The sequence below is a fragment of the Microcaecilia unicolor genome, chromosome 3 (genome assembly GCF_901765095.1).
Source record: "Microcaecilia unicolor chromosome 3, aMicUni1.1, whole genome shotgun sequence".
Classification (NCBI taxonomy): domain Eukaryota; kingdom Metazoa; phylum Chordata; class Amphibia; order Gymnophiona; family Siphonopidae; genus Microcaecilia; species Microcaecilia unicolor.
The window spans coordinates 219630006-219648823 of record NC_044033.1 but is presented as its reverse complement, the minus strand read 5'-3'; the positions used below and the strand labels follow the sequence as shown (position 1 = coordinate 219648823).

General features: G+C 41.5%; 1 protein-coding gene across 1 annotated transcript in view; it reads right to left on the bottom strand.

The window, feature by feature from the left end:
• Positions 1-11301, bottom strand: part of LOC115464380 (vomeronasal type-2 receptor 26-like) — a 72103-nt gene extending 60802 nt beyond the window's left edge. The window contains exons 1-2 of the mRNA XM_030194766.1: positions 11285-11301; positions 429-720 (exon numbers count right to left, since the gene is read on the bottom strand). Of these exons, the coding sequence (XP_030050626.1) occupies positions 429-720; positions 11285-11301 (309 nt within the window). The remainder of the gene's footprint in view (positions 1-428; positions 721-11284) is intronic.
• Between the last annotated feature and the right edge of the window lie 7517 nt (positions 11302-18818).

Below are 18818 nucleotides of genomic sequence, written 5' to 3'. Positions count from 1 at the left end.
CCAACTTAAGCAATGCATTGAAAATATGATGCATGTACCTTGACTGTGAGCTCTCCCTGTCATGTGTCTCTAAAATGATTACAAGCACATTTCTTACACACACTAAAGCTGACTGCAGACGATATTCAGCCCATGGCAGTCAGTGTTTTTATACACTACCATGAGCAGAAGCAGCCCTGGATATTCAGTACTGGGCCAGGAGGGGTCACTGGTACTGAATATTGGGAGCTATTTGAGACTTAGCTGCCAAACACATTTCACACTGCAAGTAGATGTGGTACTGAAAAATGTAACTTTTAATTGACATCCTTTTATTTCAGCAGCTTCTATGTGTTTGTGGATAGCAATTTGGATATAGTTTTATGAAGATGATCTGTCAAAATGGATTATAGAATAGGAAATAAAGTAAAATGGAAATGTCTCCTTACTTGTGGGAAGTGGTATATTGAGAGCACATTGGATATTTGACTTGATCTCTCTCCTGGAAGACCTTCAATGATAGCAGCCAGTGTGCCAGATGTTTGGCAGTTATAATTAATGACTGGTATGTCCATTTGTGAAAATATATTCATGGCAGCCTTAAACTTTAAGAGTAAATTACTATAAGAATTATAAATGTGAAATCCCAGCGTGAGGTTGGGTAAGAGCTCTGAGCTGTTGTTAATCTCCTCCACTGCAGAAACAAAGGCCAGGAAGTTGTAGATGTTTTCTGCATTAAAACTGTAATGAGATTCAGTGTCAGATTATGTACAATAGGCAGCCAAATAAAAGATCTAGAAACATGAATTCTAACTGAAAAATGATTTGAAACCTATTTCTTCTGTCCACCAACCAAAGTCATATGTCACTCCATAATCAGTGGTCTTGAATTGGCCTTAATAAGATTCTGCACTGCAGAAGATTTATCCTCCAAAAAAGGTCAGACCAAACTGTTGTGTGATGTCTCTCTCAGCACATCACTAATCTCAGATAGGATAGGGTATCCCATTTAACTTGAATTGCCTTGAGGCAGGGACGGAGATTTGGAAGTGTCTTAGTGTTTTCAAAGCCTGTACATAAATGCAACCTTCTCCCCAGCCCCATTCCCAGGAAAGTCTCTGCTCGCTCCATGCAGCATTACATGTGTACAGGTTGAATGTACATAATTTTATGAACAAGTCTGGCACACAATTTTGTAAAAGCCTGTTTCCTGCATGCAAATTATTGCTTTATACATATATATGGTTTCAAAAATGACCCACCATGAGGATAATTCTCTATAGTTTGCTAAATGTTAGCAGCTAATTAGACAAATGCATATGTAGCAATAAAGAACATTATACCAACATTTTGTAATATCAATATTATAATTAAGACCCACCAAAGAAATGTGTTTTTAAAATTTTACGGAATTTCATATAGTTCTGTTCTATCTGAATGTTTAGTAGCTACAGAAAATATAGTATTCGGTGCTACAATGGGGCTGAAATGACACTTTGATACCACAGTGCACTCAAGTGCTATTCTATAACTTGGCCAGCAGGAGTAGTGTACAGACCCCTGATGTAGGCTTTTTGCAGAAACACAGTGCTGTGTTGGGTCTTTGATGAATAAAGAATTTGTTTACTACATCTCTTGTCCTTCTATCATTTTGGGGTAGAGCCCTGCTACCTCCACTACTCCTTCTGCTGGTTTCCTCTCACATAGTGACACACAGTTCTCTGCTTTTGCGGTGTCCCGTCATTCTATAACTCAGTAAAATGTGTTCTAGTGCATAACTACATAGGGGCATTGACATAGGAGGGGCAGGGGCATGTCATAGGCATTCTGACTCTATTGAATACTATTAGATAATATTCTAAAAGAGATCTGGTCTTTATAGAATTCTCTCTCATGGACTAGATTCAATATATCACGCCTAAACGTTCGGTACTGAAATGAAATTCACTTAAGAGTATTCTATTAAATACAACTTAATTTAGGCATAGTTTATAGAATAAGCCTAAATTTGGATGCAGTTATTTAGAATACTCTGAGCAACGGTCCACACAATTAAATTTAGCCACAACCAATTATGCCAAGTAAAACCTTCTGTAAATCTAGAACCATAAAATATGCAAGGAGCGGGTATATTCTATAATAATGCGCATAGATTTTAGAAATGCCCATGACCTGCCCGTGACCATACAAGCAGGCAAAAACAGCGACGGTGACAACAAAGATGATGCAAACAAAACGTCCAATGGACTCAAAGAGTTCACATCAGAAGCTTTATTCAAAGTATATAATGGACTTGACACAAATCGTGCTTCGGCCACAGAGGCCTGCTTCAGGAATCCCTGTGAAGTGTAAATACATAACTTCTCAGCACTCAATCTATAGAATTTGAAAGCAATGTCCTCGTCTCTGATATATCAATTCCAAACCAGCAAACATCCAGCTGCTTTTGATGCACTCTGAGGCCCCCTTTTACCGCAAAGGGTGAAAGGCTGTCTCTTTTAAAAGAAGTGACAGTACAGCAAGTGAACCACTTGCCGAATGGCTATTTAAACACCATTGCTAAAATATTAAACTTTTTAAAAAATTTCTAGCACTGGAAATGGCGCTTGCTGGGGGTGGGAACTACCGGTAGTTCTGGAATAGCAAGCAGTAAGCCCCCACAGTTATTCCGAGAACTGCTGAGCTCTTGGGACTCAAAATACCATCAATCAACTGTACACTTGATAGACAAAATTCTGCAGGTGAATAGATGTGGCCAGCTGGTTATCTAACAATATGTAGCTGTTATAGGGATATCAGGGATGCATTAGGGAAGAACTTGAACAGGTCAAGAAACAGCAGTAGCCAAGTGTTGATGACATTTCATGGATTATGATGTTGGAAAACTAGTCATGGAAAAAAGTTATTTACTGGTAAAAGGAAAACATATTCTTATTAAGCAATAGACCTTTGGACAGAGAAGGTCAAGAAAAAATCAATGACAGAAGTTTGGTGACTGACAGAATTTGCCAACCTTATGTACAAAGGTGGAAGTGTTTCAGAATCATATATAGTCAACATATTAAAACAATTTGGATATGAAAAAGAGATTTCAAACATTTGATTTTCTAACAGGCTTTTTAATAAGAGAAAAATAAGTAGCATTTTCCAAAGAATCAATTTCTGAAAGTCAAGGTGTCATTATAGTACGTTGGAGAAAATAAAAATACGTTTTAGAAAGGCAGGTGGATAGCTGAGGTGGTAGGATTACAACCCTGGTGCAAATGAAACATACATGTGACCTTAGTGTAAGAAGGAATGAAGAAGAAAGACTGAGTGTGATTGGTCACAGCATAAATGAGCAGACTGGATGGAACAAGAGATTCTCATCTGCTGATACTTTCTATTTCTATAAGACAAAATATGAATTTGCAAAGAAATTACAAGCAAAATTCTAAAGGTTTCCTTTTTTGTTCCACACATTTAAATAATTTACATGTGGGTTTTTCTCATCAATTTGCATAGACATTGTTGAAACACATTTCATTTACTTTCCCAAATATAAGAATGTTTTGGTTGAAATTTAGGTGCTAGTTGTCAGTTTAAAGTTTCCTAAATTTAGGAGCCAAAAATTCAGACAGCAAACTGCAATGAATTTTCCAAGAAAAGGTGCCTAAATGAGTTGCCTACTATTGTATCTAGATAAGGGGGTCCGCACTGTTATCCAGCTAGTGGCAGTATCTCCTGCTATCCTAATACCTTAAGACACCCTGGCACTATCCGCACAAGATAGACGCTTTACTTTTTTGAAAATGGCTATATTTCCTATTCAAATTTGGGACATTTAGTGAAAAACGTCCATAAAACTTAGACTTAAGACTAAGTACCTGTATATACTACGTAAACCGCTTTGAATGTAGTTACAAAAACTACAGAGAGGAGGTATATCAAGCCCCATTCCCTTTCCCCTCTTTGTGGAAAAGTGCTTTGCACTATTGGCACATTCATTTCCTTTTTCTACTCCATACCCACCAATGTTTTAGGAACCTACATTTGAAATTCTAATGCACAATAGGATCCTAAATATAAGTAATCTAGGGGCCACTTTACTAAGCCGCTTAAGGCTCTAAGCACGCCCAACGCGCACCAAAATGGAGTTACCACCTGGCTACCGTGTGGCTCTTGCAGTAATTTCATTTTTGTCGTGCATCCGATACGAGCGGCTGAAAAATAATTGTTATTTTTGGATTCGCATATCAGACGCGCACCAAGTGGCATTTGGTGCATGTAGGTCTTTACTGCATGGTTACCATGTGAGACTTTGCCACTAGGACAATGGCTGGCGGTAAGGTCGCAGACCCAAAATGGACGCGCGGCAATTTTGATTTTGCTGCACAACCATTTAAGGCAAAAATTTTAAGAGGCCTTTTTTACAGGCGTGTTGAAAAATGGATCAGCGCACGCCCAAAACCCGTGCCTACACTACCATAAGCCATTTTCAGAGCGCCTTTGTAAAAGGACCCCCTAACCTAGTTAATTTCAAAAGAATCCAACTAAAGTTATTATTCCCCCAGTTTGTGGCTGTGCATTGTAAAATTCATAAACATAACCCCGATAGGAACAAGCTAAACAATTTTACTTACACTCTATTATCAAGCAAGTTAGGCGGATCTGTGAAGTTAAACCGTTCAGCTAGATACAAAGTGTCCACATTTACTATTCCTCCGATTATGATGTCCCCATTCCTGTGATATCCTGGTGATGTCAGCAAATCCTGCCCTAATGAACACAAACACTCAGCGAACCTCCAAAGGCCATGAAAAAGCATTAAAAAAAGCAGAAGAGAATGAGCTTGCATCTTCAAAACTGACTGTACTTAATTTGTCGGCTTGGGAGATGTTAAGAGGTTCTTGCTGATCCCACACAAATGCTGTTTAAATCACTTACATTTAAAAAAAACAGTCATTTTCTCACTGGAAATAGGTATATGAGCAACGAAACAGATATCAGATTATTGAGGGGAGAACTCATTAAGTGAACTTGAATCCAATTTTCTTGCTAAGATACAGGAGCTTTATAGTGTCGTTCTCTTAGAGTTTACTCTCATGGGAAACCTGCTCTAGTTCTGTGTATTTAATATTAAATATAGCTTGCTGCTGTCTTTTTTTTTTTTACTAAAGCTCAACTTATATTAACAAACAGACAAACATCAATCTAGCAGAAATGTGTGGAGATTTGTATAGTAACTGGAGTGGAGGAGTAGCCTAATGGCTAGTGCAGTGGGCTTTGATTCTGGCAACCTGGGTTCAGTTCCCACTACAGCTGCTTGCAACCTTGGCCCAGGAGGGAATTTCATTTTTTACGTGTGTCCTCAACGCAAGCTGGAAAGTTTCCGGTGTGCAGCGCTAACCAGGTGGTAATCGGCAGTGTACGCTCGCTGATGATTACCACCCAGTTAACAGGTGATACTTTAGTGATGAGGTCTCAGGCTGAAAATGGACGCGCGCCAATTTTTATTTTGCCACATGTCCATTTTTAGCCAAAAAAAGGGGGGTTTTTTGCAGGTGCACTGAAAAATGGACCTGAGCATGTCCAATACACGCATCTACACCAGTGCAGGCCATTTATCAGCACACCTTAGTAAAAGGACCCCTTAAGCCTCCATTGTTCCAGGTACAAAAAATGAGGGCCCTCTTTATTAAGCAGCACTAAGGGCGATCTAGCATTTTTAGCATGCAATAAACTTTAGAGACACCCATATATTTCTGTGGGCATCTCTAGCGTTTAGCACGTGCCAATTTTAGCGCATACTAAAAACGCTAGTACATCTTAGTAAACAGAGCCCTTAGATTGTGAGCCCTCTAGGGACAGAGAACATACCTGCATATAATGTGTACATTACTGTGTACATCAAGTAGTGTTATAGAAATGATTAGTAGTAGATGTAATTGAGGACATTGCATATTTGAGGAGTGTTTTTCAAGTTGGAAAAAGGAACCTACATTAAGCCTATTTACAAACACAACATAGTCCCACTTATATATCTATACAAAAAAGAAGAAGGAAGCAACCAAAGTGGAGGAACACTGAATCCCTATAAACGTCAACAACACGAGTCAAAAGAGTAGAGTAGGCTGGCTCTTCTAAACAACAGCAAAAGTTGACAGGAAAGTTTCTCTACTTTCCTTTTAGCTTATGCTGCCATGTGTTGAAAGTGATGGTTTTATACCTTGAATAACCATAAGTTGCTTACTGTTGCATTTGGTTTTAGAAATACCATTTACCTTTGCATAACCTACACCGTAAGATTCCTGCCGAAATATGGCAGCTGTGTTGAGTCGTTTGGTGACTTTTTTTATTGCATAAGATACATCACTGGCGTTTGCCGGTCAGACGTTGTTTGCATTATTGCACTCCTTACTCACTTGAGGGTTCGACGGCAAGGATCTTGACATTACTTTTAAGTTAAGTTTTATCGTTACAACATAAAAGATCCACTTGACTGCCGAGCCAGGCCATTTGTGCCAAAACACAACCATGTTGGGTCAACTGTATGTTTCTCTAAATTAAAGTCTTCTTGGCATCCTCATTGAATCTACCTCACTTTTTTGTTTGCTACTCACGTTTGCGTGAGGGACTTTTCCTCCTTTTTTTTGTTGTTTGACTTTTAATAAAGATCATATTTTTTCTGCCAGCATCTCCCTTTCTTTTTTTTGGAAGAACCAGCCTACCCTACTCTTTGGAATCTAAAAAAAAGAAGTAAATGTATATGTGCTGCAAGTGTCTACCTGTATACTTACAACAACGGGGAAGATATTAACAGTATTTCTCCTATCGTTGGCAAATGAGCAGAGTTTTGTTTACGAACAATGGTTTCCAAACAACAGTGTGCTACTTCTCCCCAATCAAAAGCTAGACTAAGCCCCTCAAGATTCAAGCACCCCACCCCTCCTATCCACCTCGGGCCTACCTTCCTGATAATCTAGCGGAGTCCATTGGGTCACAAGTGATGATGATCCTCTCCTGCCCATGGCCAGCAACCTTTATACATTGTCTTAATTTACTAATGGTACTATGAGACGATGGAGTACAATCTTGGCCACTATATTGGATGTGGCCACAGCTATAGGCAGGAAAGGATCAGTATCACTTCTGCCCCAATGGACCCTGCTAGACCATTTGGAAGGTAAGATGGAGGGAGATTTGGATCACGGGTTGTGGGGGAGAGCTTGGGTTATGGGGTGAGGAAGGGGTGTAAGAAAATTTTCATTTTGTATCATATCCTGTGACAGCAAAATGGTGGGACCCCCAAACAAACATTCCCCCAAATGATATGGGAAATGACACAAAAAAAATTCCAGCTGCCTATCCCAATAAAATGACCCCTTTGGTCTCAAGTCTATGGAAACTAGGAAAATGCAATTAATCATTTGGGAGATCAGAATCTGTTAGTTATATGAGCCCTAATTTTATACATTTGTGCTTTCAATTTAACACTTAGAAGGCAAAATTACTCATGCAAGTTATAGTATAGTGTCAGTTACATTTGAAAATTAATTGTTTATCTGTTAATTCTTGGCTATAATTGATGTTGGTTAACGTTAATTAGCACTTACATGTGTAACTGCCACTAGTCAGGATTCTATAAATTGTGCGCTCAAAATCTATCACAACACCTACAGAAGGGTATGAACCCAGTATGGATGTGGGTGGGTCAGGGGAGTGAGTAGCAGTAGCGCACATAATTTAAAGAATACTAGCATTTTCATGCCTAATTGCCTACAGGTAGGAACGAGCATTTACACCAGATGTTGAGCTTAAGGGATCATGTCTAAATTTAGGAACATAAATTCAGACTTATACCACTTTAGCTAACACGTAGGGAGAAGCGATGCACAGAATAAAATATAATAAAATGAACTACAGTAAAAAAATAGGAAAGTCAAACATTTATCCCAGCAAACAAATACAAGGTGTCAAGCATATTCTAATCTGTCTCAATTTCCATAGGCATGCTGGAGTATTAAAATGGTTAAAACATAATTCACTATGAATAGGCAACTGAAAAGAGTTCTAGAGTGTCTGATGGATTCAAACTGAGCTACCTAGGGCCCAGGTAGAACATGTAATGGCCACTGAGCAATCTCAAAATATTTGTCAGAATGTATGGGATAGTCAAGGAAGAGAAGCTCTGTGGGACCTATGGCACTTTCCTTACTAGCCAGGAAGTGACATTCTCCCCACTGATCAGGAAATAACATCCAGGTTTCTCCAGGTACTCTCCTCTCCTCTCTATCCTAGATTTCCAAGAGTGGAACTGTCACCAACTACTTTTCCTTCTCCCTAGCAAATAGCTGTCCACCTTCTTCTCCTTCCAAAAGGAGGTGCTAGAGAGATAGGACTACTCTCCAGACAAAGAAGGCCCCATAGAAATTGTTCACTCCCACAATCAAGCTAGAGAGTCCCTTATTCCATTAGGGTGTGTAGTTCTCTAAATAATGCTTTGGTCCTCTTTTCTGGTCAGTGATAAAAGGGCTCTTACATTTCTAGTTCATCTCTTTACCTTTGCATAACCTACACCGTAAGATTCCTGCCGAAATATGGCAGCTGTGTTGAGTCGTTTGGTGACTTTTTTTATTGCATAAGATACATCACTGGCGTTTGCCGGTCAGACGTTGTTTGCATTATTGCACTCCTTACTCACTTGAGGGTTCGACGGCAAGGATCTTGACATTACTTTTAAGTTAAGTTTTATCGTTACAACATAAAAGATCCACTTGACTGCCGAGCCAGGCCATTTGTGCCAAAACACAACCATGTTGGGTCAACTGTATGTTTCTCTAAATTAAAGTCTTCTTGGCATCCTCATTGAATCTACCTCACTTTTTTGTTTGCTACTCACGTTTGCGTGAGGGACTTTTCCTCCTTTTTTTTGTTGTTTGACTTTTAATAAAGATCATATTTTTTCTGCCAGCATCTCCCTTTCTTTTTTTTGGAAGAACCAGCCTACCCTACTCTTTGGAATCTAAAAAAAAGAAGTAAATGTATATGTGCTGCAAGTGTCTACCTGTATACTTACAACAACGGGGAAGATATTAACAGTATTTCTCCTATCGTTGGCAAATGAGCAGAGTTTTGTTTACGAACAATGGTTTCCAAACAACAGTGTGCTACTTCTCCCCAATCAAAAGCTAGACTAAGCCCCTCAAGATTCAAGCACCCCACCCCTCCTATCCACCTCGGGCCTACCTTCCTGATAATCTAGCGGAGTCCATTGGGTCACAAGTGATGATGATCCTCTCCTGCCCATGGCCAGCAACCTTTATACATTGTCTTAATTTACTAATGGTACTATGAGACGATGGAGTACAATCTTGGCCACTATATTGGATGTGGCCACAGCTATAGGCAGGAAAGGATCAGTATCACTTCTGCCCCAATGGACCCTGCTAGACCATTTGGAAGGTAAGATGGAGGGAGATTTGGATCACGGGTTGTGGGGGAGAGCTTGGGTTATGGGGTGAGGAAGGGGTGTAAGAAAATTTTCATTTTGTATCATATCCTGTGACAGCAAAATGGTGGGACCCCCAAACAAACATTCCCCCAAATGATATGGGAAATGACACAAAAAAAAATTCCAGCTGCCTATCCCAATAAAATGACCCCTTTGGTCTCAAGTCTATGGAAACTAGGAAAATGCAATTAATCATTTGGGAGATCAGAATCTGTTAGTTATATGAGCCCTAATTTTATACATTTGTGCTTTCAATTTAACACTTAGAAGGCAAAATTACTCATGCAAGTTATAGTATAGTGTCAGTTACATTTGAAAATTAATTGTTTATCTGTTAATTCTTGGCTATAATTGATGTTGGTTAACGTTAATTAGCACTTACATGTGTAACTGCCACTAGTCAGGATTCTATAAATTGTGCGCTCAAAATCTATCACAACACCTACAGAAGGGTATGAACCCAGTATGGATGTGGGTGGGTCAGGGGAGTGAGTAGCAGTAGCGCACATAATTTAAAGAATACTAGCATTTTCATGCCTAATTGCCTACAGGTAGGAACGAGCATTTACACCAGATGTTGAGCTTAAGGGATCATGTCTAAATTTAGGAACATAAATTCAGACTTATACCACTTTAGCTAACACGTAGGGAGAAGCGATGCACAGAATAAAATATAAATAAAATGAACTACAGTAAAAAAATAGGAAAGTCAAACATTTATCCCAGCAAACAAATACAAGGTGTCAAGCATATTCTAATCTGTCTCAATTTCCATAGGCATGCTGGAGTATTAAAATGGTTAAAACATAATTCACTATGAATAGGCAACTGAAAAGAGTTCTAGAGTGTCTGATGGATTCAAACTGAGCTACCTAGGGCCCAGGTAGAACATGTAATGGCCACTGAGCAATCTCAAAATACTTGTCAGAATGTATGGGATAGTCAAGGAAGAGAAGCTCTGTGGGACCTATGGCACTTTCCTTACTAGCCAGGAAGTGACATTCTCCCCACTGATCAGGAAATAACATCCAGGTTTCTCCAGGTACTCTCCTCTCCTCTCTATCCTAGATTTCCAAGAGTGGAACTGTCACCAACTACTTTTCCTTCTCCCTAGCAAATAGCTGTCCACCTTCTTCTCCTTCCAAAAGGAGGTGCTAGAGAGATAGGACTACTCTCCAGACAAAGAAGGCCCCATAGAAATTGTTCACTCCCACAATCAAGCTAGAGAGTCCCTTATTCCATTAGGGTGTGTAGTTCTCTAAATAATGCTTTGGTCCTCTTTTCTGGTCAGTGATAAAAGGGCTCTTACATTTCTAGTTCATCTCTTTTCCTTCTCTCTATGAGAAGGAAGGAAAACAGCCATGAGCTTTATTATAGATTGGGGAATCAAACATATGCAAATCAGTTCAGGTTCCTGCATTCACTTCTTTCCTCCCCCAACGGGGTCAGTCAAACTTTCACACCTGTTTCCTGGCAGGTTTTTAAACAAAGTCTTTAATGGTTTTGTTTGAAACAAAAAGAAAACTCCTCTTGTGTTTTTCCCAATGTATTTTACTGCAGCTCAGAGTCTTTCAAAAACAAAAAAACATTTTGTAACAAGACTTCTCAGGCTTTTCTTAATTTGAACAAACAAATTATTCACAAGAAAAGGCATTTGAGCCCTTCTCCTAGTAAGCCCAAGGCTCAAACACTGGCAGACCCTAAACCGCTGTTTATAGTGGAGTCTGTGGTTATATGGTCCCCTCTGATAACCACCTAGTCTCAGGGAAGGCTGTAATATGTGGAAATACTTTCTCTGATCCTTCTACTTACCATAAGAAGTATACCATTTGGACAAGTAGGGCAATAGGGTTCCTGCCTCCTTACATCCACCCCAAAATATAGTGGACTAGCCACCCCTAAGATATGGGGTGATAGAGAAGACAGAGGCTATGTTCTTTACAAGAAGAAAGTCTTTATTCCTCATCAATTTGGATAATAATAAAGCAATCAGGCAATAACAAATAACAATTTGTTATGAGAGGGAGAGAGACCACTCCTGTAAAAAGTTACTCACTGTTGATCATCTCAGCCTCTGCCTAAATACAATACAACAGTGACTTATATACAATGGATTGGGCATCAATTCCCTCCCAAATCATGCAGCTTGCAACTTCAGCTAATTTCTTCATTGTTTACATAAAATTGAACACACTATCTGAATGTTATGGAATACAGAACACAATATCTAAATGTTTATGGAACACAGCATCTTATAACAAGTCCAAGGTTTCTTTTACAGGAGATTTTAGTTGCTGTTTTGCTACAGGAATTTCTCCTGGACCCAGGTCTTATCATTGTTTTTGTCTAGTAACCTCAACACATCTTCGCTTTCAAACTGTGTATACATTCTTGTTGTCCTTGTGATGTAGAGTCAGTGGCACCAACTCTGTCAGGGAGGGGAAGAGTGCTCCTTGCTGTAGATCAACATGACCTCGAATTCACAGCTTTCAGCAGAAAGTACAGAAAGATGCAGCTCTCAGGCATTTTAAGTTTTGAGCCCTTAGCTATGCAGTTCATGGGTCATAACAGACCTGTCAGTGGCCAGAAAAGTGCAAATCAATTCATTCCCCTCTTGATGATTGTGAAATCATCACCTGTACAGATGAGAATCGTAATTCTATAGGGTGCCCATTCGATGTCCATCGATGAAGGGTACTACAGTTGGAAAGGGAAGGAACCCAAACTACACCTATCTATGCCTGGGGAGCTGAAATAAGCTCTAGAAGGATTAACCCATGTAACAAATAAACGGCTAAACCAAGAAAAATGTTAATGATAAATTGAAAGATAAAATTCAATTTCATAAAGACAAGATTCAATATGGATGAAATATGTACAAAAAATCAACTCTAAATTAAGTGTGAAAGTTGTACTAGCATGAGCAGAATAAATGTCTTCCTTAAAAAAAGGAGGTGTACTTGCGTTACAGGCAGTAAATTATAAAGTCAACAGCAGCAGGCCTACACAACATTCATGAAGGAAATATTTTGTCTTGTACCAAAAGTAGTAGCAAGAAGTTGAAAGACAAGCCCACGAGCACAGGGGGCTTGTCATGAGTAAAAGTGGGCCATGAACAATTAAAACTATGGTGGCATATGTCTTACACAAGGACACAGACCTGAAAAACAAATTACACAACAAATTCTTACACAAGAACACAAACCTGAAAACCAAGCATCAGTAGAAAAAAACAACAGGAAGAGCATTAGCATACGGAATAGTAAATTAAGAAATTTCCACAGGTCATATGGAATTTTCTGAAGCCACTTAGCATTAGTTGCGGCCTGCAAGGCAGGAGTAAAGAAAGAAACTGCACCAAGTTCAGTGAAAGAAATTCAAGCATACAGGTATACAGGTACTAGAAGATATGGGTTTAAATGAGTGGAACAATGCCAGAAAATATCCATAGAAGAAAAAACAGCACGAATAGAAATAAAAGGAACAGTGGTCACACAAGACAATACTTCACCTAAATGTTGACATGTATCAGACAAGGAAATACATAAAAGAACCGAAATAAGAGGATAAGCTGCAAAGACAGGAGAAAGAGATGGGGACAATTAATACGACTAATAAAGAATTCAGTACAGTTAACCGCAATACAAAAAGAGGTAACTAGTATAGCAGCAGACAGCATACTATACAAAGCGGTAGAAAACTAGGCAACAGAAGCCACAGACATAGTATGAGTAGTATTAATGGTGTAATGCACTTTACGCTGGCTGCAAAGAGCAAATAATAAAAAAACTCCAGACAGCCCAGAACACTGCAGCCAGACTCATATTCTGAAAATCAAAATATGAAAGTGCTAAACCACTACGAGAGAAGCTACACTGGCTCCCACTCAAAGAGTGTATCGCGTTCAAGGTGTGCACCCTAGTTCACAAAATCATCCATGGTGATGCCCCAGCCTACATGTCAAACCTGACAGACCTACCACCCAGGAATGCCAAAAAATCATCCCGCACATTCCTTAATCTTCACTTCCCTAACTGCAAAGGTCTAAAATATAAACTAATGCACGCATCAACCTTTTCCTATATGAGCACACAATTCTGGAACGCGCTACCGCACAACCTAAAAACAATCACTGAACTAGCCAGCTTCCGCAAATTACTGAAGATCTATCTTTTCGACAAGACCTATCACAAAGATCAAAACATGTGAAACCCCCACATATATCCAGAACTGTCTTATAATGCTTTCTTGTTATTTCACTGCTTTATCATTATCATGTAACCCAAAATCCTTCTGCGATACCAATTGTTTATTCTCTTCTCATTTCCACTATTCATGATGTTTTGTAAGCCACATTGAGCCTGCAAAGAGGTGGGAAATTGTGGGATACAAATGCAACAAATAAATAAAATAAATAAAGAGAAAGAAAGGGTGGAGAGTGAGCAACAAGAATAGGAGAAAAACAAACAGTTGTAAGAATAAAAAACAAATTCATCATTATGGCAAAAGTCCAAGATATGAAGACCAAACTGCAATTAAATTAAAGTTCACAAAATATAAAGGCAGCTGAATTCTCCCTGAAAGAAAATAAAAAACTGACCACACACACCCCATACACAGTGATGAAGGATAGCAACAGAAAGAGAGAAATAAAAAAATAGAGACAGAGCTGCTTTAAATCCAGTCAACCTCTGCCAGGAATCAAGAAAAATAAACAAGGTGACCATTGGGTCGCTATATCCAGCAGTGGTCTGGACCACTGCTAGTCATTGGGCATCATGTTCATTGTTTTGTGTTTCAGGGTTCCATGATGGAAAAGGTTGTCGGGGATTGTTAGATGAATGGTCCCAAGCTCTCCGTCGGTCGTAGGGGACCCCTATATTCAGCAGTGAAGTGCCCAAAATTATTACATACAGCCTGACAAACAGAAATTCAAAGGAAGTCAATTCTGTTCTCCCTGAAAATTGTACTTAGCACAGAGCAGACATTATAAACAGAAACAGCTAGAGTATTGTGAAAACCCATATGCTGTAAATATTAGTGGTACAATTGTTACCATCTCTCCTGTTGAGTGCCAGATCCAGGAAGGTTATTTCTGTAAAAGACTGTCATGTAAAGGTGTAGGGATGTCTCAGAAATCATGGCCCAAAATGAAGGAACATATTTTACATCATTGCCATTCTTTTATTGCACTGAGTCGGAAACAAACCAAAGATGCGCTTAAACTACAGAATCACCTCATGACTCTAAAAGTACAGAAATTACGGACTGAATCTAACTCCAATGCTACCACTAGCCAACCTGTTGAATCCTTTCACTGTGTGAGGACTAGAGGAAGGGGTGGTTTCTGTGGTAGACCAAGAGGTTTTTCGGGAAATAGAGATCTAACTCCAAACCCTAGTCCCTCACATAGATATAATGTACAATGTTTTAAATGTAATCCTTTAGTTTGACTCGCTGGACAAGGGTTATGAGGAGACTGTAGAAATTACTGGCCACATCTAATATAATAAAACGCACCCTCAACTTTCTGAGGACAACGTTCTGAAGCCATCTGACGTCACTCCCAGGCTGAAGGGTTCGTGGATTCGTGCTGTGAAGCCTTCAAGCCAGCCAGCCGTCTCTGCCCCGCCCTCGCGTCAAACGTCATGACGTCGAGGGCGGAAAAAAAAAACCAAACAAATCCGGCAGTGAAGCGTCAGGGAAGGAGGCGGCGCTCCCGACGTCTAGCCTTCCCTTCGCTGTGTTCCGCCTTCTTCTGACGTCAAGGATGACGTCAAAAGAAGGCGGAACACAGCGAAGGGAAAGCTAGACGTCGGGAGCACCGCCTCCTTCCCTGATGCTTCGCTGCCAGAACCGCCACGGAGGTAAATTTAAAAAGAAGAAAAAAAACAAAAAGGGATGTTGGGGGGAGAGAAGAGGGTGGCCAGTAAAGTAGAACAATGGGAGCGGAAGGGCAGGGGAGAAACGACAGCATGGATGCGAAGGGGGGGCATGGATGCGAAGGGGGGGGAGAAGAGGACGGGCCAGGCTGGGACATGGGAGAGAGAGGAGCATGGATGCGAGGGGGGGTCATGGAAGGGAGAGAGGGGACTTGCTGGAAAAGGATGAATGGAGGCGGCAGGGGATAGAGGAGCATGGATGGGCATGGATTGGGAGGGCAGGGCTCAGGGAGAGAGGGGAATTGCTGGAAAGAGATGAATGGAGGGGGCAGGGGACAGAGGAGCATGGATTGGGAGGGCAGGGCTCAGGGAGAGAGGGGAATTGCTGGAAAGGGATGAATGGAGGGGGCAGGGGACAGAGGAGCATGGATGGGCATGGATTGGGAGGGCAGGACAGGGAGAGAGGGGAATTGCTGGATAGGGATGAATGGAGGGGACAGATGGGCATGGATGGATATGGATTGCAGGGCAGGCCTCATGGAGAGAGGGGAATTGCTGGATAGGGATGAATGGAGGGGCCAGGTGACAGAGGAGCATGGATGGGCATGGATTGGAAGGGCAGGACTCAGGGAGAGGGGAATTGCTGGATAGGGATGAATGGAGGGGACAGATGGGCATGGATGGATATGGATTGCAGGGCAGGGCTCAGGGAGAGGGGAATTGCTGGATAGGGATGAATGGAGGGGGCAGGTGACAGAGGAACATGGATGGGCATGGATTGGGAGGGCAGGGCTCAGGGAGAGAGGGGAATTGCTGGAAAGGGATGAATGGAAGGGGCAGGGGACAGAGGAGCATGGATGGGCATGGATTGGGAGGGCAGGGCTCAGGGAGAGAGGGGAATTGCTGGATAGGGTTGAATGGAGGGGACAGATGGGCATGGATGGATATGGATTGCAGGGCAGGCCTCAGGGAGAGGGGAATTGCTGGATAGGGATGAATGGAGGGGACAGGTGACAGAGGAGCATGGATGGGCATGGATTGGGAGGGCAGGGCTCAGGGAGAGAGGGTAATTGCTGGAAAAGGATGAATGGAGGGGGCAGGGGACAGATGGGCATGGATTGGGAGGGCAGGGCTCACACTCACTCTCTCATATACAATGTCTTTCTGACTCTCACTCTCACACACTCTTGTCTCACACTGTATCACATTCACTCTCTATGTGCCACACAGTCACTCACACACTCGCTTGGTCTCATACACTCACTCTCACAGAGAATCTGTGTCTCACACACACTCTCTCTCTCGCCCACACACACACACTCTCTCTCACACTGTGTCTCACATACACACTTGCACACACTCTCATTCTCACACACACACTCTCTCACAAACACACTCACACCCAGACTCACTCTCTCTCTCACACACTCACACTTTCACTCTGACTCTCAAACAGTCACTCTCACATACACTCTCCCAAACATACACACTCCGAGGAAAACCTTGCTAGCGCCCGTTTCATTTGTGTCAGAAACGGGCCTTTTTTACTAGTATCTGAAGAAAATGTTACTTAACAAAGAAGTTTCTCTGTCTAAGGTCATTCCAGATCAGTTTAAAGCTCCTACACACACATACCATGCAGCTCCTGGTGTGAAGCTGCAAAACCTTATTTCCTGCTGTATTACTCACACCCCTGTGAACACACTGCTATAACCTTTTAACCCTCTCATGTCTGCTTTGAGTTGAGATCCTGGTCCTGATAATAACATTGCCTGGAGTCCTTACCTCAGGTTTTCCATTATGACTGTTTTTCATTTTCTGTTGTTGCGGCTGGCTCAATCCGTCCTCCTTTTTCTGGAGCCATATGGTAACCCTAGTCATTGGTGTCCACAGATTCTGAACCTATTGAGCTGAGACAGGTCCAAGCAGGAGACTGGAGAAAATCTTTATTCCTCACCAATTTAGATAATAAAAAAAGCAATCAGGCACAAATAACAATTTGTTATGAGAGGGAGAGAGAGAGAGACAACAGCTGTAAAAAGTTACTCACTGTTGATCATCTCAGCCTCTGCCTAAATACAATACAACAGTGACTTATATACACCGTCTACTCTCAATCCAGCAGTTTATACTGCATTGGGACCGACCCCACTCTGCCAGCAAACAAAAACTTAAAAAAAACAAAGGTGTAACTTATTTCTTCATAGGTTATTCACTCAATTCCTTTCTCTGAAGCACTGCTTAACACTACCTTTATAGGAATTGAAGCACTGCTTAACACTACCTTTATAGGAAGTTAAATGTTTTGAACTTCCATCCTCTCCTCTGGGCTTTGGGCGTCTGGTACACCTTTCTTATAGCCTTGAGCCTCCTCTGTTCTGGGATACTCCTGGACCTTCATGGGCTCACTCATCCCTCTCCTTTTTTCTGCTTCAATGTGAGTCTTCATACGCTCCTACTCCTCCCTAGGAAGCCTCTCCCCCCACTGGATGGTACCACAAGGGGTTTTCTGGATTATTCTGCCCCCTTCGGTCATCCCTTCCTCCTCCTGGCATAAGTGAGTCCCAGTGCCCTCTGCTGGGGAAACCCTTCATGTCACTGAATTTTCTTCACTAACCTTTTCCCCTTGAAATAAGAGGGAAAGGGGGTGGGCCTACAGAGGTTTCTCCTTTTGCTCCAGTTTCTTTCTTACAGACCCCATTTGAAAAGCCAGAATTGTGAGGAGCAAAATCTTTAACATATCCTCTATTAACATTTCCATTGGCTGCTATTCTCATTATATATCACGTGGAGGGGCATAATCGAACGCGAACGCCTATCTCCATGGGTGTCTATGTCCGAAAACGGGTACATGAAGAGGCGGGACAGACTGTATTTTCGAAAAAAATGGACGTTTTTCAGCTGGGCGTTTGGTTTTTTTTAGCAATAATGGAAACTAAAAACGCCCAGCTCACAAACGTCCTAATCCGAGCCATTTGGTCATGGGAGGGGCCACAATTCGTAGTACACTCGCCCCCCTGACATGCCAGGACAGCAACTGGGCACCCTAGAGGTCAGTGCAGTGGACTTCAGACAACGCTCCCACATGCATAGCTCCCTTACCACGGGTGCTGAGCACCCAACCCCCTCCCCCAAAACCCACTACCCACAAATGTACAACACTACCATAGCTCTTAGGGGTGAAGGGGGCACCTACATGTGGGTACAGTGGGTTTTGGAGACCTCCCATTTACCAGCACAAGTGTTACAGGTAGGGGGGGATGGGCCTGGGACCACCTGGCTGAAGTGCACTGCGGTACCCACTAAAAGTGCTCCAGGGACCTGCATATATGCAGGCCTCTAGGACTTGTTGCTGCTATATAACATTGGCACACCAGTTGACACCTGAAGACTAATCTCTCCGAAAACGTCCTTTATTGGAATAAGCACGCTTACTCACAGTTAACTGCAGATCAGAGGTTGTG